General features: G+C 39.9%; 2 protein-coding genes across 13 annotated transcripts in view; one reads left to right on the forward strand and one right to left on the reverse strand.

Annotated features, from left to right (window-relative positions):
* TRPC1 (transient receptor potential cation channel subfamily C member 1) overlaps positions 1 to 26235 on the forward strand; it is a 190705-nt gene that overhangs the window by 56276 nt on the left and 108194 nt on the right. For 7 of the 12 annotated variants that reach the window (XM_064275555.1, XM_064275557.1, XM_064275551.1 and 4 more), the window contains 4 exons: positions 4647 to 4822; positions 6910 to 7111; positions 7406 to 7600; positions 9174 to 11067. In XM_064275555.1, the coding sequence (XP_064131625.1) occupies positions 4647 to 4822; positions 6910 to 7111; positions 7406 to 7600; positions 9174 to 9401 (801 nt within the window). In that variant the 3' untranslated portion in view covers positions 9402 to 11067. Of the gene's footprint in view, positions 1 to 4646; positions 4823 to 6909; positions 7112 to 7405; positions 7601 to 9173; positions 11068 to 13954; positions 25650 to 26235 lie in introns of those variants that run through there. The other 5 variants (XR_010319144.1, XR_010319143.1, XM_064275553.1 and 2 more) reach the window with 5 other exon arrangements.
* PCOLCE2 (procollagen C-endopeptidase enhancer 2) overlaps positions 21616 to 26235 on the reverse strand; it is a 76518-nt gene continuing 71898 nt past the window's right edge. The window contains exons 8-9 of the mRNA XM_003416171.4: positions 24389 to 24556; positions 21616 to 21746 (exon numbers count right to left, since the gene is read on the reverse strand). Of these exons, the coding sequence (XP_003416219.1) occupies positions 21616 to 21746; positions 24389 to 24556 (299 nt within the window). The remainder of the gene's footprint in view (positions 21747 to 24388; positions 24557 to 26235) is intronic.

Genomic DNA, 26235 nt, shown 5'->3' on the forward strand with positions numbered 1-26235 from the left:
TTACTTAGTTAATATGACCTGTAGTAGGGGTACAGATATTTGCCTTGGTTAGAACATGCAGATTATCCAAACGAAGACACTTGTGAGAATGAAAAGGATGCTATTAATTATTAAGTTGGGACAATCGGTATAAACTGGGACTGTCCCAGACAAGTCAAGGTCATAGGATTATTTTAGAGTGGAATGTATGAAATGATGTTCTCTTCAGCAGTGATTTAATCCGTTATCCTATCACTTGACATTTTTATGGTTGTATTCATGAAGTTTGTGACTTAAGTTATATTTAGATTAAGTTCAGAAACACCTTGGGAAGGTGGTCTACTACAGTCTGGACCCACTTACTTTCTAGCCATCTCTCACTATACTCATCTTGTCCCTACCTTAAATACCCTCTTCTTCACCTGGGCCAAGACCAGTCACTAATCTCACACATTCCTGTGCTTTCCCGCATCCATGCCATCGTTTATGATGTTACCCTGTTTGGAATATTCCTGACATAGCCTCTGCTTATTGAAGTTGTCCTTAATTCATTCCATAAACATTTACTGAATTCCTGGTAGGGCCCAGCGTCTAGGAATACTAAAATGAATCAGTTGCCATCTCTCCTCAAGAGCCCATAGTCTACTGAGGGTGACAAAAAATACAAGGACTACATTTGGAGTGGTAAGGGGTATGAAGACCTCAGAGGATGGGGACTCATTCAGTCTGAGGTATCAGAGAAGACTCTCCGTAGGAGGTGACCCTAGAATTAAGTCTTGAAGGCTGAGTAGAAAGGAGATGGGTATAGGGCATTCCAGGGAGAGGGAACACATACGAGCTTTAATGTCCACTCCACTAGAAAGTCTGTTCCTACGCTCCTCCCCATTCGAGGACTCCCATACAAATGAAGATCTCAATCCTATGAACTTAATAATACTTTGAATTTCTAATGAGCACTTCCTGTAGTTTGTCTTAAATTGTAGCATTATGTTGTTTCTACTAAAGTAAACATTCCCTGAGGGTAGGGAATAGATTTTCGTTTTTTCATTCTCCTATGGCACTTCACTCACTACTTTGCCATAGCGGTTACTTAATGAACGTTTGTCGAATGGAATTGAAAAGCTGGCTAGAATGAGGCTGGGTAGGGACAAGTGCTGAGTGGTGTACTTGGTGAGAAAAGAAAAAAGCTAATGGAGAAATAGGGCTATCTTCTAGCAGTTGCTGTTGCTGCTTATTCAGAATAATAATAGCAACTAACATTTATTATTTCCTGCGGGCCAGGCACTGTGCTAAGTGTTTTCTATGCATTATCCTATTTCATCTTCCGCACCACACTTGTTATTCCATTATTTCCATTTTACAAATGGGAATCCAATGCTTAGAGAGGTTAAATAACTTACAGAACTAGTAAGTGGTAGAGTCAAGGTTTGGACCTGGGTCTGATTCTAGATGCTAAACTGCTCCGTGAAGTCAAGCCCACATTTTTGAAGGCCAGCTCATCTACAACCAGCAGGTCTATATGACCATGGCTGGTCATACATCAGTAATGTTATATATTTTAAAGAAAATAAATATGAAGGTAGAATCTACGAATAACGGTGATATGAGCCCTTGCCGTGTGCCAAATATTGTTCTAAGAGGTTTATTTACATTTATTACCTCCTTTAATCCTCAGCCGTTCTGAGAGACAGACTCTATTATTTCCATTTTACACAGGAAGAAACCGAGACATAGAGGCATTAAGTAACTTGCATGAGCTCACACAGCTGTAAGTAGCAGAACTGGGATTCCAACCCAGATGGTTTGGCTACCAAGCCAGTGGTCTTAACCACTATGCTAAATTGCATCTCAGTGTTGTCTATAAACAGAAAAAAACAACCCATTGCCATCAAGTCAATTCTGACACGTAGCGGCCCTATAGTGTACCCTATAAGACAGAGTAGAACTGCCCCAGAGGGTTTCCAAGGAGTGCCTGGTAGATTCAAACCGCTGACCTTTTGGTTAGCAGCTGTAGCACTTAAGCACTACGCCACCGGAGTTTCCAGTGTTGCTATAGTACAGAGTAATATGATTCCGTCATTAATTTTTATTGTAAAATGACTTCTGTGAGAGACTTTAGTAATTTACAGACTTTAAATTCTTCCAGTTTTATCCACACGTTTCAAATTAATTAAATAATCTTTGATACTGATAGTTGGGTGATTGGACAGAAAGGACAAGATACTGCCCATATAGCACTCTACCCTTTTTCCCCACCCAGATCCCAGGCAAGGACCTTCTCAAATCCCACATGTGTCCTCTCTCAGCGCTTGTGGAATAGAACAGAAGATGTGGTATTAGTGGTTCCTTCTGCTCCAAGATCCTTCTGCGGGGGTCCTTGATTCCTTCCCACCTGGTGGAGGAGGATTTGGAATCAAGACACTACCCTGCTGGGTGACTGTAATACCCACTATCGCCCTTAGCACAGAGGTTAGCCCAACCAGAAGATCAGGCTGGGCCCATGGTTCAGAGGTTTTATGGTCTTCATTATCACTCTTGTCCACCAGTTATAAAGGGGAAAAAGTGTTTAAAAAACTTATGCAAAAAAGGCTGGACATGTTTTATCTCTCATTGACTTTTTTCCTCTTGAGACCTGAGCAGAAGAGAGAAGAACCTTGCTACGTTAGCTCATCTTATTTAGGGAGATAAATATAATAAATTAGAGTATTCTTTTGGCTAGGTCTAGCTGGCACAAAGATTTCCTTTGATTCCTGGATATACTATCAAAACTTCATCATTATGGTTGCTTTGGTTCCTTTGTCTCTTTTTTTTCTTTCCATTCTTTTTTTCTAATAAAGAAAAAAGAACTCATTTGCTTAAACAGTACTTGGCTCACACCAAATGGTCAATAAATGCTAATGGCTATTATCACCATATATTATAAGACGAAGCATCTAGAGTGGTCTTAGCATCTACTGTAGTATTGTTTTGAAATGGAGAAAAGTTTCATTGTATAGTAAGCTAGAAGTTTCTTTGCAAATAAACGCAACTCCAGTTGGAAGTGGAAGTCTTTGAATACTGCATGTGGCTCTAGATGAAAACCCTATGACAAATGCCCTTCGTTCTTCACTATATAATTACTTTAGAGGCAGTTACTGGTAATGAGAAGGACCTAGCTGATTTTGGCAGTGAAGTAGAGAGTGGAACAGGTCAAGTAGGATAGAAGAGAGAAGGGCGAGGCTTTCAGAGAAAGCAGGCACTCATGAGCTTCACTCTGTCTGTCCAAGGAACTCTCAAATCTAAGATCTATCCAAAGAGAAATCCACTATTATCCTTTATTGACTAAGGCTGGGCGACTAAACTGCAGTCGTAAGGTCAGATGGGCGTGTTTCCCCATCTTCATTCCTTTCTCCTCTTCCTGTTATGAAATATCAACCCTTGTTCAGTGCTGCCATGATCAGTCCTCGAAAAGTAACAAATCAGCCCCTCTTCCTCTCTAGGCTGCCTTGACCTTTCAGGCCTCATGGCTACAGAAACTAAGTAAAAAACAGGCCATTTATTTTTTGGAGGAGGGGATGGGGTTATTCAGGAATTTCCTCATTTTTTTTTTTCACCCAATAGTCTCATTTCCTCCCAACTTCATTCAGAATAAGAGGAATATCTCCTCATCTAAGCATTATTTCTTCCCTGGAAAATCAACAGAGTATCTGCCATATTGTAGGGTTTTAGACATTTCCACTAGAAGCTCCACGTTTGTTGATTAGGGTGTTCTCAGCAGGATCCCTGAGGCAGGAATTTCAGGCAAGGATAAGTTCTGGGCTGGTGTGGATGAGCAAATCAGACCAAAGGGGAGGGGTCCTTGAGGGTCTATTCATGTGATCTTAGGCCCCAACATTTATGATCATTGAAAGTGCTTATCTAAATGTCTTGCTTTCTATTTTGTCTAATTAGTAGAATTACTAATATTACAAATAGGTGACCACCCCCCTTGGATTCTGACAGCTTGGTTCAAAGTCTTGCTCCAATACTTACCATGTTGCTGAATCTCTGAGCCTCGGTTTCTACATCAGGTGTTGTGAGAATTAAGTGGATCGGTGTGTATAAGATGCATCGCAGAGTACGTGGCACATGGTGGGCTTTAAGTAAATATTTAGATCCATTCTTCCATTCCCTTTACAGTCGATGGGGTTGACTGTGGCAGACCTGGAAAATAATACAGAACTTGGGAAGTTAGTGTAGTGCCTGACACATGAGCGCACACTTCATTCCTAGTGAATTATTGAGTTGTACTGGGTAACCGTCAGATTGAAGTTGGTGGCTTGTGTAACGTACATGACATATCGTTGCTGTTTCTAATGAGTGAAAAACGATTTCACGTGCTTTGCGTGTTAGGGTGCAGGGTACCCTTGGAGATGGGTATTTTTCTTTTAAGAAACATAGAATGTTAGAGGTCATGGAGTCCAGGGGTTCCCAAACTGGCGGAGCTGCAGAATGACCTGCGAGCATGTTGGAATGATGATGGCAGCTGGATTTTTGATATTTTAGAAGTCTAAACTATCTCAGTCAGAATAAAAGGGGTAGCCTATGGGCCATGTGTTTGTCTTCCTTTTTTTTTTTTTTTTCCGCCTGATCATTTAATATTTTCCTTTTCTTGATTTTAATGAACACCTATGTAATATATTCTGCAGATTTCAATGGGACAGATGTTGCATGATTTTGGAAAATTTCTTGGGATGTTCCTTCTTGTCTTGTTTTCTTTCACAATTGGCCTGACCCAGCTGTATGATAAAGGCTATACTCCAAAGGAGCAGAAGGACTGCGTCGGCATCTTCTGTGAACAGCAAAGCAATGATACCTTTCACTCGTGAGTGTCTTCTTAAATTTTTAGTAAATACAGTTCTGTCTTTCTCCCATGTTATGTATGAATCAGTATCCACAAAAATGGACCTTTGGATTTTGTTTAAGAAATTCCTCCTTAATATTTGCAAGCGTTAATAAATACTTTTTTCCATTAATTATTTAATAGTCATCATTATATGCAGGACCTTAAATGAATACTAGGTCTGTGTCATTATGGAGCCTTGGTGGTGGCGCAGTGGTTAAGAGCCCGGCTGCTAACCAAAAGGTCAGCAGTTCGAATCCACCAGCCGCTCCTTGGAAGCTCTATGGGGCAGCAGTCCTATAGGGTTACTATAAGTCGGAATTGACTCAATGGCCATGGGTTTTTGTGTCATTCATTGTCTTCCATCCTGCAGTTTGTCTTAATGGGGAAACTCATGGCATTTTGTGCGCTCTTAGCATTTTGGACAGGGCAGCTCTTTGTAAGTCCAGTATATTGTAAGATGTCCAGCGTCTTTGCTCTGCAAATATTATATGTCAGGGGCAGCTCATAGTCATTGTTAGGTTTCATTGTGAATTGTTTATAGCATAAATAATCATTCATTTTCACTCAGTAAATATTTATTTAACATATATGCTAGATGGATCCCTAGTGGTGCAAGTGGTTAAGTGTTTGGCTGCTAACCGAAAGGTCAGCAGTTCGAATCCACCAGCCACTCCTTGGAAATCCTATGGGGCCGTTCTACTGTGTCCTACAGGATCACTGAGTCAGAATCAACTCGATGGCAATGGGTTTGGTATATGCTAGAAACTGTTCTAAGTGCTGAATGAATAAGACATCTGTGAACAAAACCATCCTCATGGAGCTTACATTTTAGTGAGGGTGGACAAGCAGTAAATAAGATAAACAGAATATATTGCACATTACACAATGATAAGGGCTAAGGAAACCCTGGTGGCGTAGTGGTTAAGTGCCATGGCTGCTAACCAAAGGGCTAGCAGTTTGAATCCACGAGGCGCTCCTTGGAAACTCTGTGGGGCAGTTCTACCCTGTCCTGTAGGGTCGCTATGAGTCGGAATCAACTTGGCGGCACTGGGTTTGTTTTTTGTTTTTTGTTTTTTTGGAAGGAGACAAAGTTTGAACTGGGGAATATAATACCAGCAGGTCACCCATGGTGGTCAGGTTTCAGCAGAGCTTCCAGACCAAGACAGACTAGGAAGAAGGGCCTGGTGATCTACTTCTGAAAATTAGCCAGTGAAAACCCTATGGATCACAACGGAATATTGTCTAAGGTAGTGATGGAAGAGGAGGCCCCTAAGCTGGAAGGCGACCATGGGGGTCAAGCATGCCGGTGATCATGAGGATGGTGTTGGTGCAGACAGCATTTCACTCTTTTGTACATGGGCTTGCCGTGAGTTGGAGGTGACTTGATGGCATCCAACAACAACAGGGAGTATATGTGTGTGTGTATAAGAAGATGCAGTTTTAGATAGGGGCTAGGGAAGGCCCCAGAAGAGATGACATTCAAGTAAAGACCCAAAGCAGGTAAAGGAGCAAGCTATGAAGATACCTGGAGGAAGAGCATGGACAGAGTGAAGGAATAGCTGAGGCAAATGCCCTGAGATGGGAGCCTGGCTGGCATGTTTGAGGAAAAGCCAGGAGGCCGGTGTGTCTGGAGCAGAGGGAATAAGAGGAAGAGTTGTAGGACATGAAGTCAGAGAGGTAATGGGGTCATGCAGGACCTTGTCAGTCCTTATAGGAACTTAGGGCTATTGGGATTGACAGTCATTTGAAGTTTTCGAGCAGAGGAGTGAGAAAATCTAATTAGGTCTTAATAGGATCATCCAGGGCTACTACGTTAAGAATAGACAGAAAGGCAGCAAGCAAGGGGTTAAATAGTTAGGACTACCTTTTCAGTCTCTTTGTTTAAAGTAAAGCATATCTATATTGTAGGAATTAACCTCATTTATTTTTTTTATTTTATAAGGTGTTATTCTTTTTTTTTTTATTATTCTTATCTTGGATTATCAAAGTTTAAAAAAAAAAATTTGATATACATGATGAATTTCTGCTAACAGATGTCCTTCATGTACATGTAATTGTCTTTACAGGTTCATTGGCACTTGCTTTGCCTTGTTCTGGTATATTTTCTCCCTAGCGCATGTGGCCATCTTTGTCACAAGGTTCAGCTATGGAGAAGAGCTGCAGTCCTTCGTTGGAGCTGTTATCGTTGGCACCTACAACGTGGTGGTTGTGATCGTGCTTACGAAGCTGCTGGTGGCGATGCTTCACAAAAGCTTTCAGTTGATAGCAGTATGTGTTCACTCTAACAACTTGTTGTTTTCAGATCATACCAAATGTATGCAATATATCAGGTAACCACAGTTTATAAGAATTAAGAAATAGTGTCATTCAAAACTTCAATGGAAATTTCTTTAAATGCAAGTAATTATACTGATTGCCAATTTGGGATCTAATTTTTGGACAGTTTAAAATGGTCTGTTTCTCTCTCTCTGTACATACGCCAAATATATGTACACATACCTACTTGTATACCCGTATGTATGTATTTATAGTCTATATTGCTTTTTCATGTGCCTCTTACAGAATCATGAAGACAAAGAATGGAAGTTTGCTCGAGCAAAGTTGTGGCTTAGCTACTTTGATGACAAATGTACCTTACCCCCGCCTTTCAACATCGTTCCTTCCCCGAAGACTATCTGCTATATCGTGAGTAGCCTCAGGAAGTGGATTTGTTCTCATACATCAAAAGGCAGGGTCAAACGGCAAAACAGCTTAAAGGTAAGAATTTGGGAGTGTGAATTGCAACATGAAGTTTTAACAATGCCTCATCTCAGAAATTTCCTAAACCATAAATATGCAAGCTCCTTAAGGGCTGCAACTGTTTTTTTTTTTTTTCATTGCTCTATCCCTAATGTGGAGCCCTGGTGGCATAGTGGTTTAACGCTCGGCTGCTAACCAAAAGATGGGCAGTTCGAATCCACCAGCTGCTTCTTGGAAACCCTGTGGGGCAGCTCTGCTCTGTCCTGTAGGGTCGCTGTTGACTCTTGATGGCAGTGGGTTTGGTTTTTCACCCCTAATGCATGGCGTAGTGTTTAACATAAAGTAAGAGTTCAATAAATATTTACTGAGAGAGAGAGATGGAGCTGTGATTTTTTTTTATTGCGCTTTAAGTGAAAGTTTACAAATCAAGTCAGTCTCTCACACAAAAACTTATATACACCTTGCTCCTACATACTCCCAATTACTCTCCTAATGAGACAGCCCGCTCTCTCTCTCTACTCTCTCTTTTCATGTCCATTTCGCCAGCTTCTAACCCCCTCCACCCTCTCATCTCCCCTCCAGACAGGAGATGCCAAGATAGTCTCAAGTGCCCACCTGATCCAAGAAGCTCACTCCTCACCAGCATCCCTCTCTATCCCATTGTCCAGTCCAATCCCTCTCTGAAGAGTTGGCTTTGGGAATGGTTCCTGTCCTGGGCCAACAGAAGGTCTGGGGGCCATGACCACCAGGGTCCTTCCAGTCTCAGTCAGGCCATTAAGTCTGGTCTTTTTATGAGAATTTGGGGTCTGCATCCCACTCCTCTCCTGCTCCCTCAGGGGTTCTCGGTTCTGTTCCCTGTGGTTGTAGCCGGGCACCATCTAGTTCTTCTGGTTTCAGGCTGATGTAGTCTCTGGTTTATGTGGCCCTTTTCTTCTCTTGGCCTCATAATTACCTTGCATCTTTGGTGTTCTTCATTCTCCTTTGGAGCTGTGATTTTTAAGGTTTTCAGATTTCCCTAACATGTGAAATCTCATAGTTTTAAAACATGGAAATATTCAAAACATCTATTCTGTCAACATAGATAAAGAACGACCACTAAGGTCAGCTCATATTTTTCTGGTTCTTGAAAGTTAATTCCCTAATGAGAAGAATGCAGTTATTTTTTGGTGGGGAGGATAACATTTCACTTAGCTCGGGTTCAAAGTTAGTGCTCCCTATCATCAAATTGATGGCAAATGTTGACGTGTAAAATCCTTTCTTCCTCCTCAGGCAGGTCATACAAAAACAGATGTGGGCCATATTTGACCTGTGGGTCATAGTTTGTTGATTCCAACTGTAAATTGAAGCTTCCTAAAATTCATTTTTTTAGAATCGAGATAAGCATACAGTCTAGTGAATCAAACAGATATGCTGGCTATGTTTGTTTAAACAAATGTTGAATGTTATTTTGCAACACGTACTGGCAAAAATAAACTCTAATACAAAGCATAGAAGAGGTATTTGTATCTGTGAATAGTTTTCTGAAAAAAATTCCCTTGTTTAAGTTTTGTCTCTACATATCTTCAGTGTCATGTTATTGTTTGTTTTAAAGGAATGGAGAAATTTGAAACAAAAGAGAGATGAAAACTACCAAAAAGTGATGTGCTGTTTAGTACATCGCTACCTGACTTCCATGAGACAGAAGATGCAAAGTACAGATCAGGCAACTGTGGAAAGTTTAAATGAACTACGCCAAGATCTGTCAAAATTCCGAAATGAAATACGGGATTTACTTGGCTTTCGGACTTCAAAATATGCTATGTTTTATCCAAGAAATTAACCATTTTCTAAATCATGCAGAGAATAATTTTCCATAATAAATCTGAAAGAGGGCATTGACATAACTTGCAACTGAATTAATAAGGTGTACGTTGAAATAGAGAATTATGTAAAAGCTATCCTTTAAAATATTTATAGTGATATATGTTATGTAAAATGTGTATATAGAGTTAGTTTTTTAAAACCCAATTGACGTTTTGCAGGAGCAAAACAAATTAAGTAGATAGATTTCGTTAGCATGCTGCTTGGTTTTCTTATCTGGACAGTGGTTTGAATTTTCTTTTTATGTGTACAATAACTGTACTCATTGCCCAGAAGGTATTTTAAAGTGAAGATCGGCAGTAAAGTGAAGATCGGCAGATCTATAGGATTCATTTGAGGTGTACAAGTCATGGTTTTGTAAATCTCTGTTTTAGGAGTTCACGTGTAGTTCAGTATTTATTGTTTAGGAATATAGTTTTATCTCAAATAATAGTCTATATTTTCTTTTTTGTTTTGTTATAATCTTCAGCCACAAAGAAAAAAACCCCGATGGATATTTGAATCTATGTCTATAAATTTAAATTTACTTCAGTTTTTGTTATTGTAGTATAATATTCACTTTTCCATGGTTATAATCACTTTATATTTTTAATTTTGCTTTTTTCACTTAATAGTGTTTTATATACACATTTCCATGTATTGACATAGTCCATGTGTTTGAATTTTTATGGAATTATGTAGTTTTTGAAAAATGTAGTTAGTAGACATTTTCATTTTGTAGGTATAGAATATTTGATTATATTTTTAAGTTTGCATAACTACTTTTCCAAGGTCAGGCATTCGGTTGTTTTTAATTTTTCCATATCATGATAGTGCTATAATTATTTTTTCTAGTTTGAGTGAATGTTTACTAGATATTCCAACCCCAAATAAGGATTTAGAAGGTATTTCTTTATCATAATGTGTTAGCAGCCTGTTTTGTTTTTTTGAACATATGAAGGCCCATAAATGCAAGGATTTATTTTGTATTTGGACTAAGGCCCTTGATCTGATCTCCCATCGTATTTCTCATGGAACTTATCACAGCTTCTGTAAGAGTGACTTCATGCTTATTTATGGATTAATTACTTCTGCTGCTTGAGATGGAAAGCACTGACTTTTTAAATTGGAGAATAAAATACATATTTAAATTTTTTGTGTTCACGTAGGAAATGTAGTTAAATTTTTTGACAGACTAGTGCTTGTATATTCTTGCAACATTTCCAGTTAAGAGGGTTTTAGGCATATAATTGTCTTCTTAATTGAATGTCAGATAGTCTTACGGCCACAGGGTGCAGGTGGCCCTTGGTCTAGAAGCACCACCAATCCAGGGATCATTGTCTAGATATGTTAGCATTGTGTCTCACCTTGCTTTTTACTTTTTATTTCTTAATTTCCAAATTGTAAGTGTTCTCCCTGTGGGGCAAATTCTTATAAAAATGTTTATTGTAAAGTTATATATTTTGTCTACAATGGGCTTATGCACTTCCCAGCTGGGATTTTACATCAGGATTTTTAGTCATTCTAAAAAATATCAAAATATTTATAGAGTGCCTACTGTATGCATGAATTACTTATGAGGTATATTTTGAATGACAATATATTGTAAGAGAAAAGGTGAATAAAACTTGACATTAGATTATAAACTGACAGAGTCTGTCCTTTGCATTATCATATACTTTTTTTAATTGAGATAATTTCTACCATAAAATTCTCTCTTTTAAAGTGTACGTTCAGTGATTTTTAGGATATTGACGACATTGTGAAACCGTCATCATTATCTAATTGCAGATTTTCATGACCATAAAAAGAAACTTTGCACCCGTTAGCAGTCACTCCCCTAAAAAATCGTGTTGATTCCAACTCACAGCGACCCTATAGAACAGAGTAGGATTGCCCCATAGTTTCCAGGGAGCACCTGCTGGATTCAAACTGCCGACCTTTTGGTTAGCAGCCATAGCTCTTAACCACTACACCAGCAGGGCTTCCATCAGTCCTCTGGTCGCTGGCAACTGCTCATCTGCATCTTTCTCTGTGGATTCTCCTGAACAGTTCACATGAATGGTTTCATACACTGTACGGCCTTTTGTGTCTGGCTTATTTCACTTAGCATAACGTTTTCAAGGTTCATCCTCATTGTAGTGTGTATCAGTGCTTCATTTCCTTTATGGCTGAATAATATTCCATTGTATGAATAAACCACATTTTGTTTATCCATTCCTCAGTTGGTAGACATTTGGTTTGTGTCTACTTTTTGGCTGTTTTTGAATAATGCTGCTGTCTCCTACAGATGTGGAGTCGTTGGCTCAGCTAGTAGCTCTGTGCTTAACTTTCTAAGGAACTGCCAGATTCTTTTCCTGGCAGTTGCACCATTTTACATTCCCATCAACATTTATCAAAAAAAAAAAAAGGTTCTGGTTTTCTCTGCATCCTCACAAACTCTTGTTATTAGACAATGATTAATAAATGAGTCTTTTTTTATTGTAACCATCCTAGTAGGTGTGAAGTTGTACCTCTTTTTGGTTTTGATTTCTATCTCCCTAATGATTAAATTTTTATAAAGTCCAATTTATCTATTTTTTCTTTTGTTTCTTATGCTTTTGCTGTCATGCTTAAGAAACCATAGCCTAATCTAAGGTCAGGGAAGATGTATGCCTATGTTTTCTTCTAAAAGTTTTATAGTTTTAGCTCTTACATTTAGGTCTGTGATACATTTGAGTTAATTTTTTTATATGGTGCAAGGTAGGATCCAACCTCAATTTTTTTTACATGTGAATAGCCATGTGGCTAAGCATTATTTGTTGAAAAGGCAGTTCTTTCCCTATTGAACCGTCTTGGCACCCTTGGCATCCTTGCCAAAAATCAATTGACCATAAATCTAAGCATTTATTTCTGCACTTTGAATTCTATTCCTTTGATTTATATGTCTGTCCTTATGCAGTGTCTTGATTCCTGTGGCTTTGTAGTAAGTTTTCAAATTAGGAGGTGTGAGTCCTTCTACTTTTTTCTTCTATTTCAAAATTCTTTTGGCTATTTGGGATCCATTGCAATTTCATATGCATTTTAAGATCAGTATTTCCATTTCTGCAAAAAAAGCAGCAGCTGAGATTTTGATAGGGATTACATTGAATCCATAGATCAATTTGGGGATTATTGCTGATCCATGGACAGAAGTGTCTTTTATAGATCTTTCTTTCACTGTTGCTTTATATATTTCTGTATACAAGGGTTGCACTTCTTTCGTTAAATTTATTCTTAAGTATTCTATTACTTTTGATGCTATTGTAAGTGGAATTGTTTTTTAAATTTCTCTTCTAATTGTTCATTGCAAGTGTATAGAAATACAATTGATTGAAAATGCATTTATAAAATACCGAATAGGTTGAGACTGTAGGTGCTGGGGAGTAAACCAACCGTGCCTATTCGTTGAGAATTACACTAGAAAAAAAAAAAATGCTAATAATACCAGAGAGTAATGGCTGCTCTGAGTTTCTCATTTTTGTAAATTAATTTGTTAGCTTCCTGGCCCCATTTGAAAACATGTTGTGTTTCTGGAGGATATACTCAGAATTGCCTATTACAGCATTTCTCTTCCTTTGATAATTTCATATTATTTTTTTCTCCCTCTGCCTCCAGTTTGAAACAAACTCTTCAAATATGCCACACAAAAATCGATGAGGGAAATTTTTGTGTTACTTACCTGCTTTAAAATAACCATCTTTAAGAGATGTGATTTCTGATGTAAATTAAATTACAGTCATATAAGAGACAAAACAGCAGCTTTGTATAGGAGGTAAATGTATGTTTTTTAAAAAAAGGACTGCTCAGCAATCAGATAACTGATAGGTAAGTTCCAGTCTCTTCATTCTGCTACCAGCAATCTGGAGGATTTTTCACTGTTTCTCCACCCCTCCCCCCCCCCCCCGCCCCATTAGAAAGCTTATTTGATCTGTCCTTCAATTTCAGGCAGGCAAACGTTTGGCAGATATATCCACCCAGAGGTACCTTGAAAGAAAGGCCTGGCAGTCTTCTGAAAAAGCAACCATTGCAGCCCTGTGGAGCATAGTTCTACTCTGACACACATGGGTCAGAATTGACTGGGCAACTGCTTTAAAACTGTCAGGTGCTATTTTAAAAGAATTTTGGGAAGGAAAACATACAAGTTCCCCAGTAACTCATCCTGACGTTGAATTAATTCAGCTTCATGTTTTTAAAGGCATTTCCCTCATCTTATACTTCAGTGGAAGTGGCAAAAGAGCGTCTATATTTTCTATAACTAATGTTTTAAAGCAGAGGTTTTTTTATTTTTTTAAGCTGTGGAACTATACTAAGTGTAGAAGTGTTCGGATCTTATTTTCTTCATCCTTGGCTTAAATGCGGTGTTGATGTTGAATGGTACAAATTTGATGAATGAAAAACTATCCATTATCTCGCTGTTTAAGTATTCTAGGAATGATATTCTGTCAGTTTTATACCCATCTAACAGTTACATACTCATCTAACTGTTGTGTGCTCTGGATTGTATTTTATCAGATTGAATTGTGAGAAAACTGACATTTTAAGCAATTCGTCCAAGGTTGTGTAATGGATGACTTGAGATGCTGAATTTGATGTATCAGGTAAGATATATCCAAAAGCTTTGGTTTTTTTGAGTTGATTTCTCATACAGTAGGTTTATCTTGGTCAGAGAACAAAACTTAAAATATCTAGTGCCTGCTTTTCTGAATGATTAGTTTATTAAGAACTTTTCATTTTATGACTAGGGTCAAAAGCAGAGACCAACAAGATGAGCAAGAGTTAGAACAAAAGGATGGACAGTGAAGTAGTAAACATAAATAGAAGAACAGAATCCAGCCTCAGAAAATAACAAGCCAGGCCAAGGCAGGACCAGAAGAGTGTTTAGAATGGCAGAACTGGCTAATTTTATTTCTGTAGTGATTGATTGCTAACCAAAACATCTATGGCTCAAAACCACCAGCAGCTCCATGGGAGAAGGATGTGGCAGTCTGCTTCTGTAAAGGTTTACAGCCGTGGAAACTCTGTGGGGTCGCTATGAGTTGGAATCGACTTGATGGCAGTGGGTTTTTTTTTTTGGCCACTGTACATCCTGAGAAATTTATATATTCAAGGATCTAGAAACATTTTTAAGACCTTTACGAGACATTAGGGAATCCTTGGGTGATACAAACAATTAACATGCTGGGCTGCTACCCAAAAGGTTGGAGGTTCTACTCTACCTGCAGGTGCCAGAGAAGAAAGGCCCGGTGATCTTCTGGAAAAACCAGCCATTTTTCAGAAACTCTGTGGAGCACAGTTCCTCTCTGACAGACACGGATCACCACAAGTCAGAACTGACTCAGAGCCTACTGGTTAAAAGGAATCTCAAGGAGGATCTGATTCAACTTTCTCATTTTTCAGATAAGGAGACTGCGGGCAATGAATTACTTAGTATGGCCCTTCTAGTCATAGTCTTTGCAACTCCTACCAAGCGATTGGGTGGGACCATGCCAATAAGGGATATGGAACCCTAACGAGGGGATTGGTCAAGTTTTGCCATCCCGCTAGGTTAAAAATGAGCCATCCTAGACGTGGGAGGAGAGGATCTTGCCATCATTAAGAAAGAAGAACCATGAGTGAAGCACATCTTTTGGACCGAGAATCCCCATGCTGAGAAGCTCCTGGAACCAGGAGACCAAGAGAGAAAGGTAGAGAGAGCTGTAACACCAAAGATGGCAAAAAACCAGCAGCAGCAGCAGCAAAGCCGAGACCACCAGGAGGCAGCCCAGCCCACAGAGCAAGAAAGCTGAATGTCTTTGGGCAGGAGGCATGCTAGCGGGACTAGGATGCCTCTGGGCACTTGGTGGAGCTAGATTTGCCCGCCCACAGAGCTAGACTGAGCAGGCCGAGGCTTATTGGCAGAGTGAGGTGCCCTAGGACACTTATCCGCAGAGCTAAAAGAGCTTTGTAACACCTGCCCGGGCAGAGCAGAGGCCGAGGGGTCAGAGAGAGACCTGCGTGTGGGCACAGCTAAGAGGCTGTCCTGATGGAAGAACTGTATCCTGAGTGTTCCTGAGCCTAAACTGTAACCTTCACTTCCCTAAGACCCTACCGTAATTGTGAGTATTGTCTGTGAGTTCTGTTTGGCTGTTGCAATGAATTATCAAACTCTGCAGAGAAGTAGAGAGTGCTGTTGGAGGGATGGTTGGTGTCAGAACGGGTAAAGTTGTTGGAGAGAGGAGACATGTCTCATAGGAATCAGCCTTGGGCTGTGGATCTTGATTCTTCTTCCCCCTCATGAAGTTATAGAAGGTCAGACACCACCCTCATACCATTTTTACAGAGACTAAAGCTCTCTTAATGCTATATCAAAACACAAACCCACTGCCGTCGAGTCAATTCTGATTCATAGCAACCCTATAGGGCTGAGTAGAACTGCCCCATAGAGTCCGCAAGGAGCGCCTGGTGGATTTGAACTGCCAACCTCTTGATTAGCAGCTGTAGCACTTAACCGCTACACCACCAGGGTTTCCTAATGCAGTAACCAAACCCAGACCCAGTGCCGACAGTGAATGAGAATTCAAGTCTTTCCTCCTTGTCCAGGAAGCTCTTAATTGCATTATGTTACGGTTAATGTTAATTCCTTGTTTGTGAGATGAAGTAATCAGCTACATGAAATCTTACTCTAAGCTTGTAAATTTTCATAATAGGTTTCTATACTTAAACACTTCATCTCACTGTTTAAATGTAACCTAATGTTAGTATCAGAATGCCACAAGGACATTCTTTAAGCAAAAGATGTTCCCAATTTATATCAAAATTTAGCCTTTTTAAATCCAGTTGTTGACTTTGTTTTGAAGAGGAAGAAGCAAATTACAAAAAAAGTCAAAATCAGGATTTTTAATAGTAACTTTAAAATCTCTCAGAACAAATGTCTGTGTACATCCCAGAGCTGCCCAGTCTAAGTACCCAGTTCTGTACATCCATGTGCAGTCTCACACTTGTACATCCATAGGTGCTGTGTTAGAGACTGGTACTGTTTGAGTAATGACCCTGAGGTACTTAATTCAAGGCTATTATTTATAAAAGATAAAATAATATTCCATATTTGGTCTTATGCTAGGGATTATGTATATACATATAAGGGACAAATTTGTGAAACTCTGTTACCGCTAATCATTTACTGTAGGTTACTTTGGGTTTTCTATTTAAACAATCATATCATCTTTGCATTATAATAATCTTCTTTCTTCCTTTCCAATCCTTTGTATCAACTTTCTTTTTCTTACATTACTGCAATGACTGGACCTTCCAGTACAATTTTTAATTGAAACGGTAATTTCAGGCATTCTTGGGTCACTGACCTTAAAGGAAATGCCTTTAATATTTCACCATTAAGTATGAGGCTTGATACAGGTTTTCTTGGCATTTTAGGGAAGTTCCCTTCTATTCCTAGTTTGCTCAGATTTATTTTTGTCATGAATAAATGTTAAATTAAATCAAACGCTTTTTTCTGGATTATTAAGATCAACATTAAATCAACCATGGTTTCATGGGACATGATCATGATGTATTTTGTTTGATAATATTTTGCTTCTTTTTCCACTTGTGTTCATAAGTGAAATCAGATTCGTAATTGTCCTATCTCATATTGTTTGGTAAAGTTTTGGTATTAAGGTTATGCTTCTTCTTTATTTATACTCTGGAATAATTTATGTTAGATTGGCAATCTTTGCCCCTTAGATGCTTGGTAGATCGTCCAAGTAAAACTATCTAGGCCTTCAGTTTATTTGAGGAAAGATTTTAAACTGCTGATTCAATTTATTTAATGGCTATAGGACTACATAGGTATTATATTTCTACTTGAGTCAGTTTTGATACTTTCTTTTCTAGGAATTTGTCTGTTTTATCCAAGTTTTCAAATCTATTGGCATAAATGGTTCATATCATCTTAATACTTAAGATTTTGCAGCCTCTGTAATAAGGTCTCCTTTTTATTCCTACATTATTTTGTTGTCCCTTTTCACTTCTGTTCTTGATTGATGTTGTCAGGGTTTTGTCAGTCGTGTTAGTCATTTTAGGAGTTGGAATCGACTCGATGGCAGTGGATTTGGTTTGGTATTAGTCATTTTAGAAAACCAACTTTTGACTTTGTTGATTTTCTCTATGATTTTTATTTTACTTAATTTCTGCTCTCATGCTTGTTTTCTTCTATCTTTTAAAAATTTAGTCTGCCTTTTCTTTACTAACTTCCTACTTTGGATACTTCACTAATTGGTTTTCGCCCTTTCTTTTATAATGTAAACATTTAAGATTATAAATTTTAAAGTGCTACTTAAGCAGTATTCCATACATATCTGTATGTAACATTTCTATTATAGTTCAGTTCTTAATATTTTCTATTACGGTTTCTTTTTGATAATGAGTTATTTAAAAGCACATTGTACAATTTTCCACATAAGGTTTTTTCTGTTATCTTTTTTGTTATTATTGGTTACTTTTATTGTTAGTATTGTTAGTTTCCAATTCTTCATTGTTGTTGGAGAACATGGTAATACTGCTTTGGAATTTTTTTGAGATTTGCTTCAGTGTGCAATCAGTGGGCAAGTTTTGAAATTGTTGCATACAAACTAGAAAATAATGTGTCTTTAGTTCTGTTCTATGCATATCCATTAGGTATATTCTGTCAATTGTGTGGTTCAAATCCTCAATATGTTTCCTGTTTTGCCTTTTAAATCTGTTGGTTACTGAGAGAGAGATGTTAAAATCTCCCACTATGATGGTGGACTGCCAAAAGAACGAACAAATCTGTCTTGGGAGAAGTGTGGCCAGAATGCTCCTTAGAGGCAAGGATGGCGAGACTGCGTCTTACATACTTTGGACATGTTGTCAGGAGGGATCAGTCCCTGGAGAAGGACATCATGCTTGGCAGAGTACAGGGTTAGTGGAAAAGAGGAAGACCCTTAACGAGGTGGATTGACACGGTGGCTGCAACAATGGGCTCAAGCATAGCAACATAGCTCAGGCATACCTTATATAGATGGTAAGGATGGCGCGGGATCGGGCAGTGTTTCGTCCTGTTGTGCATAGGGTCGCTGTGAGTCGGACCCGACTCGATGGCACCTGACAACAACAACGTGATGGTCGTACTGTTGTTAGTTGCTGTGGAATTGGCACGGTGACCTTGTCTGTAACATTGCCTGCGCCGTCTTCCTGATCGTTGGTATGTTTGAGTCCATTTTTGTGGCTGCTGTGTCAACCCGTCTCACTGAGGGTTTCTTTGACCCTCTGCTTTACCAATCATGAAGTCCTTTTCTAGCGATTGGTCTTTCCTAATGACATGTCCAAAGTAAGCAAGACAGAGCTTCATTCACAAAAGAGACTAGACTTACTGGTCTGACAGAGACTGGAAAAAATCTAGAGTATGGACCTCGGACACCCTTTTAGCGCAGTAATGAAATCACTCCTGAGGTTCACCCTGTCGAAGATTAGACAGGCTCATAAAACAAAATGAGACTAAAGGGGCACACCAGCGCAGGGGGAAGGACAAAAAGCAGAAGGAGAAAGGAAAGCTGGTAAATGGGGAGCCAATGTAGAGAAGGGGAGAGTGTGGACATGTCGTGGGGGTGGTAACCAGTGTCACAAAACAGTATGTGTACTGATTGTGTGATTGTTTAATGAAAAGCTAGTTTGTTCTGTAAACCTGCATCTAAAATATAATAATTAAAAAAAATTTTTTTTTAATTATAAAACTGAAAGAAAAAGACTTCAGGGGATATTTCTAGTTTAAGGTTTAAAGATTACTTCAAGGCAGTAGTTTCAGGGATTCATCCAGCCTTTATGGCTCTACAAAGTCTGGAGTTCATAAGAATTTGAAATTCTGTTCTGCGTTTTCTCCCTTTTGATGAGGATTCTTCTATAGTTGTTTTTGGGCCGATTTTGGGGTTTGTTCAGCTGTTAGGAGGGCTCTCCTTAGCTTCTTTTTTCCCCTGTTCTCTCTGATAAACTAGGTAAACTGACTGGCCTATGGTTTAGCTTGTTGCTGTCACAAAACTACCGGCTCTTTAAAAAAAAAAAAATTTTTTTTTTTAATTCCTAAAAGAGAAGATATGGAACCCCCAGAAGTCATCTAATCTAATGCCCTCAGTTTATAAGTGAGGAAACTGAAGTTCAGTCAAAATAAATGATTTGATAAACAAGAAAGAATTAAAGAATAATTACTGGGCCAGAAAGAACAGCTTCACTGTTCAGCTTGATCATTGCTATGTTATGAATAATTGAATTAAGAGACGAACTGGTGTCATATATTATTAACCACTAATCACCTAAATATGGAATTCCTGCATGGCACAAACAGTCAAGCAGTGGGCTATTAACCAAAAGGTTGGCAGTTGGAGTCCACCCAGAGGCACTTCAGAAGAAAAACCTGGTGATCTGCTTCCAAAAGGTCGGTCATTGAAAACCCTATGGAACGCAGTTCTACTCTATAACACGTGGGGTCGCTGTGAGTTGGGTTCAGCTGGACCATGACTCGTTTGGGTTTTTTAAGCACCTGAATAGTTTTAAGTGTTGGGTCAGGTGTGTCAGTGGTATGACATTTTTACCTTTCTATGACTCAAGTCCCCACTCAGAAACCTATGGAAGTCTTTCCACTGGTAATACAGATCAAAAAGGGTCGGCAGTTCAAATCCACCAGCCACTCCTTGGAAACCCTATGGGGCAGCTCTACTCTGTTCTGTAGGGTCGCTATGGGTCAGCATGGACTCAATGGCGCACAACAACAACAAAAACAACAAAAGAGCTTTGTAACAGTTGCCTGAGCAAGGCAGAGGCCTAGGGCCATAGAGAGGTGTGTCTGCAAGCACAGCTGAAAAGAGGCTGTCCTGATGGAAGAACTATATCCTGAGTGTTTCTGAGCCTGAATTGTAACCTGTTACTTTCCTACTAAACCCCATAATCATGAGTATGGTCTGTGAGTTCTGCGTGGCCATTGCAATGACTTATTGAACCCAGCAGAGAAGTAGAGTGCCATGGGAGGAAGGGTTGGTGTCAGAATTGGTAAAGACGGCAGAGAGAGGAGGCAGGTCTGACCTCTGCCTTACAGGAGTCAGCCTTGGGCTATTGACCTTGATTCTCCTCCCCCTTGTGAAGTGAGAGGAGATCAGGTGCTGCCTCCACACTGTTCTTACAGAGTTAAGACTCCTAGGCTTGATTCTTGCCCTGCCCCTTAGGAGATGTGTGCCCTGGGCAAGTCACTAAATATACCTGAGCTTCAGTTTCAATTACAAAACAAAGATGGACCAGATCCCAGAGGGACCCCTTCTAGCTCAAGAGTTTCTGATTCTGCAGACTGAATTACAGTGTAATTACATTATTGGGCCCATTTAGTCCCTGAAATTCTTGGAATGCCAATTCTTTTAGCGAAGTGTAAACTGATACAAAGGCAACCTTATATGTAAATAAGAGGTGTATTTATATAACGGCACAAACCATTAAATGCTTGACTAGTAACCAAAAGGGTGGCAGTTCAAACCCACCCAGAGATGCCTCGAAAGAGAGGCCTAGCAATCTGCTTCTGAGAGGTCACAGCCTTGAAAACCCTATGGTGTGCAGTTCTACTCCGTAACACATGGGGTCGCATCAGAAGTTGGAATTGACTTAAAGGTAACTGTTTTTTTTGTGTGTTTGTTTTATTCTTTTCACAGTGTTCCACTTTCTGTAAAAACACATCGAATGGCTACTGTATAATCATTTTATAATATTTTATTAAGCATTGATTTTTTTAAAAAAAAAATGCGAGAAAGCAATGTAACACCTCAGAGTAAATGCTTAAAGATAAAACAAATATCATTATAAATATTGCACTTATAAAATTCTCTTCTTTTTACATCTTCACACAACTCATTTCCAAAAACCCTTTGACAAAAACAGAGATGTATAAATAAACTGCTTCCAAGCGGTCAGCGCAGCAGTAAGCCTGCAGGTCTTCCATCAGATTTCCGCTCCTCCTGGTGCAGGCACAGAACTTCCATCAGCGATCTCAGAGGTCTAGCACCTACATCATGTGAAGAGTAAGTCAGTCCGATCACTGGAATGCTTGTTATTTTGTTTTGTAAGTTTTTTTTTTTTCCTACTGAGAGAAAATAGATCTTTCAAAGACAATGACAGACCGCAGCATAACTTTTCAGTGTTCCTTGTTAACACTGCTTGGTTTCTAAGGCATTCAGGAGCTTCTGACTCTTGGTCTTGAACGTCATGATAAAGCTGTCTGGCATGATTCTGCCTCGCCCATCTTCATCCACTTGGCCCATAATAATATAATTTAGACCTTAAAGAAAGAATAGAAAATTAAAATTTCTCTATATGCACTGGTTTGATGCACCTTAGACTATAACTTAAAAAAACTATAACTTACCTGGAGATAAATGTTCTGTAAAGGATATAAGTGTACATTTGTTCTATCTAGACTAAAATCTGGTTTACGGCTCTAATGGGCCAAGAGAGAAATTCAACTAAGTAACATACTCCAGCTCTGCCATCACGAGGAAGTTGGACCGTGTGATATGTGAATTCCTGTCCCACTCTGCAGTGCTCTAGGTCTGCTGCGTTTACCCAGGGCCTTCGAAGGACAATGCCCTGTGTTAACGCAGAAGGCTCGCCTCCCTCCAGAGCCCCCGGCGCTCCCCCAGATGGCCTTAGTCCTATCAAGCTTCCGGGCTTCCACACATTTAGCAAGTAATCTCCACTCTTCTGTTGTTTGTTCTGAACTTTTCTCAACATCTCAAGCACTTTGTAAGCTTCTTGAGGACGCGGATGGGTCATAAACTTCTTTGCATTCTTGTAGTTCCGTGCAAAAAAATAAGTGTTAAAATGTATTTATATCTGTTACTATTTTTTTATACATCAGTGGATCTAGCTAGGTTAGACCTGGACTTGGGTGTGAGCTGTGGTGTGTTGGGTTCAACTCTGGAGATTTATATTACCTCCAAAAAATGTCATATTCTCTCATGCGTGTTATCACCTCATTAATGCTCCGCTTCCACCTGTGCGTTGTAAGAGAAATACGGGTTTCCCTTTTCTCTAGCATAATCCTGCCTCTGGGGTGCTCATTGTCATCATAGTGGTCTTGAGCCAATGAAAGCTTGGCTGGCCGGGCAGGTGGGTGCACCTCCGGGCTGGACAGCTAGCACCACTAGGAGACTTTGTCTTCTCAGGGTGTGCATTATTTGCTCTTCCCAGGTGCTTTGTTCTTGTTTATTACCACTGAGTCGATTCTGATTCATGGCGACCTCACGTGTACAGAATAGAACTGCTCCATAGGGTTTTCAAGGCTGTGACCTTTCGAAAGCAGATCGGCAGGCATGTCTTCTGAGGCATCTCTGGGTGGGTTCCAACCACCAACCTTTTGGCTGGTAGTCGAGTGCTTAACTGTTTGCGCCACCTGGGGACTCCTTAGCAGCTTTGGAAGGACCTATTTATCTCTTACAGAACCTCTCCTATTCCCTCCAAAGGGGGTCAACACGAGGCTGCTAGATCCCTCTGAATTTACAGGAAGGATTTCTTGAAATGGATATTCCGCATTTCTGTCTGCGTGTTTTATATGGTTTGGTTTGATTGTGGGAGAGGATGGTGACAAGACTGAGAAAAATGATGGGCTGAGATTGGATGGAGAGATCACGTCACACAGTGCTACTATGCATGACTACGCTTCCAAAGAAAGATCTATCTACATACGCTGTTATGGGAAGATGTCTATGTGTATAGTATGTGGGCACAAAAGCTGCAATAGAGCACTATGGTATGAGCCCGTTCATGTAAGTTGAGCTCATGTACATGTGTGCACATGCCTTACATGGACAGGAACTTTCTGGAATGAACTTTTCACAGTACCTCTGGGGAAAAAGAAAGGGGATTTTCACTTTTTATTTTATACCCATTTCTGCTTATTTAACCTTTTTTAAAAACCATGGAACATACATTACTTTTTTAAGTTAAAAAAAAGTCCTGTCCCCTGGCCCTGTAGTCACTTTCCTTTTTCCATGATTTCTCTTAATAAACTCATGCACATCCATGGACTTAATGGTCCCATCTCTGCCAGTTATTCCCAAATCTTTAATTCTAGCCCAGATATGCCTCTCTCTAATGAACTTCAGCCCTGCATTTCCTGTTGCTTGCTGGATTTTCTTCTAAATATAGCATTGGTACCTTAAATGCAATTGTCTAAAATCTCTTTCCCCTGAACTGGTGTCTCTGTGTCTTTTTCCTATTGATCCATTTTCACATGCTTCTTGGACTCATTCATCCTAGTTTATTTATTATTTCCACTACCTCTTCTTCTTCCACAGGTTATCAAGAACTAAGATTAGAGGCCTAATCCTGCTGACACCCAAGGCCTTCCATCTATACCAGAAATGGCCAATATATCAGCCCTGGCTTTACTTCGCTAGAGCTCTGGGAAGGGCCCTAGTTGTGCAGTGGTTAAGCGCTTGGCTGGTAACCAAAAGGTTGGTGGTTTGAACCCAACAGTGGCTCCACAGGAGACAGATATGGCAGTCTGCTTCTGTAAAGATTACAGTCTTGGAAACCTGTGGGGTAGTTCTACTCTGTCCTGTAGGGTTGCTATGAGTTGGAATCAACATCAGCACTGGGTTTTGGGTTTGGCAGAGCCCTGGTGGTGCAATGGTTAACCACTCAGCTGCTAACTGTAAGGTCAAGGTTGATGATTCAAACCCACCAGCCCCTCCGAGGGAGAAAATACCTGGCAATCTGCTCGTAAAGATTACAGCCTAGGAAACCCTATGGGGCAGGTCTGCTCTGTCATATAGGGTCGCTTTGAGTTGGAATTGACTCGATGGCACACAACAAGAGTAGCCCTGGCATGGAAAAGGTCCCTGACTTGCTCCACGACTTGTGCCTTCTCTGTCCCCAAGCTCTCCTAGGAAAGGGACTAAGGTTTTCTTCCTTACTTACCTCTTCTGAGGAGAGGGCACTGCTTGCAGACCACAATGACCTTGGCACTCATGTTCTTGCCTGCCTGCTGAATCGCCAGATTTCCCTCTTTATAGATGTTGATGATGGAGATCGTGGCATGCAGGCTCCCACCTCGAGTGATGGTTGTGATAACGGTGCCGGCCAACACTGCAGAAGAAAGCATTTTTTGATATAATGACAGTGAAGGTAAATGTAAGCAGAATTGAAAACAATTTTACATTCTTCTAAGTTTCAGGTATGAAAAATTTTTAAGTTAAAGAAAAGGCTCTGATAGAGCTCTCAAATTCGATCCTATATATTTGTCACTAAAATTTAGGTCAAACAAGGGGCTATGAAGCTGTAAGGTTACCTGGTTTTTAGGTGTTGGTAACTAAGAGAAGAACCTAAATACTACCACCTGCAGTCTATTGCTGAGATGAGGACGCTTCAGAGTGTTTACACATACATGTGGATCAATTACCAAGTAAGAGCCAAGCTCATGAGCCTCTAGCTGTGAACACTCAGTAAGACCTTTAATCTTTAGAAGCAAAAAAAAAAAAAAACCAGGGTAAAATGGTATTGATTGGGTATGATGAGGGTCTGAGCTACTGAAATCTAAGTCCTTGTGTCTAGGTGGGAAAGTGTCCCCCTGTCTGTGTCAAATCCGTCCCCCTCTCTATTTAGTGTCCCTCTGTCCTTGAACTTTGGATTCATCCTTCGGGTAGCCATTTCTCTCTGATTATCAGTAAATCTCTTTCTCAGAGTCTTTAACATTCTCTCTCCCTTATCTACTCTGTTAAGCTCATTTAACAAGTCAATGTATAAAATGGAGGTATAATTTAAAACATTTTCTTGCTTAAAAAAAAATTCTAGCAAAATTTAGTTGCTTTTCCTGAATTATACATGTAGAAATTGTTGATTTGGTGAAGAAGAAGAAAAAAAAAACAAATTCCATTGCTTTCCATTATGTAACTCTCTCTTTTTTCCGTTGTGACACTCAGTAGAGAGAAGGGTCTCACCACTGAACCACAGAAGCAAAGATGCTGTGTTTCTCAAAGGAGTGCTTTCGGCATTTAGAGAAACAATTCCTGATGGTGCAGGACTGACTAGCTTTGCATTGAAAGAATTTTTACCAGATCTGTCCTTGCCCATAAAAGCCAATAGCATTCCCCAGTTATTGGGATGACCGAAACTTCCCCAGGGAAGCTTCACTAATCCGGGCTGAGAACCAGTGGGCGCTAGCAATAGGCTGTAGTCCTTTTGCCTTATAAATGAGTCCCAACTCAATGGAACAAATGAAGTTTTGGACTTGGCCAACGTGACGACCTTCTTAAACATAGCAGGTAAAGCTCATAAAATCAGAATTCTGATCCTGACTGACATTGATTCCTGGTGATGGGTGCTCACTGAAAAATGTCATTTTGTAGCAGAGTGAAATGAGGTGGTTCCCAAGGGACAGAGGAGAGAGATTTCCTGAAGCAGATCCTACAGAAGACTGTAAACTGGATGTGGCAGCAGTGCCACCTGGCCCTATTTGTTTGCAATCTGTATACCAGTTATTTGCATTTCAGCACGCAAACTCCAGTAAGACCCGGGCCCCTGAGTCTTCAGTGTCTTCGTGCCTCCACTACGATATAGCTCATCTGGGGCTACAGACTTGCCACTTTAAGATACAGAAAAAGCAAGCAAACCCTCTTCTGGGGAGGCCCTGGGTTTTAAGTAACCTACTTAGGCTGTAGAAACCCTGGTGGCGTAATGGTTAGTGCTATGGTTGTTAACCAAGAGGTCGGCAGTTTGAATCTGCCAGGCACTCCGTGGAAAACTCTACAGGGCAGTTCTACTCTGTC

This window comes from Loxodonta africana, chromosome 23 (assembly GCF_030014295.1).
Source record: "Loxodonta africana isolate mLoxAfr1 chromosome 23, mLoxAfr1.hap2, whole genome shotgun sequence".
Taxonomy (NCBI): domain Eukaryota; kingdom Metazoa; phylum Chordata; class Mammalia; order Proboscidea; family Elephantidae; genus Loxodonta; species Loxodonta africana.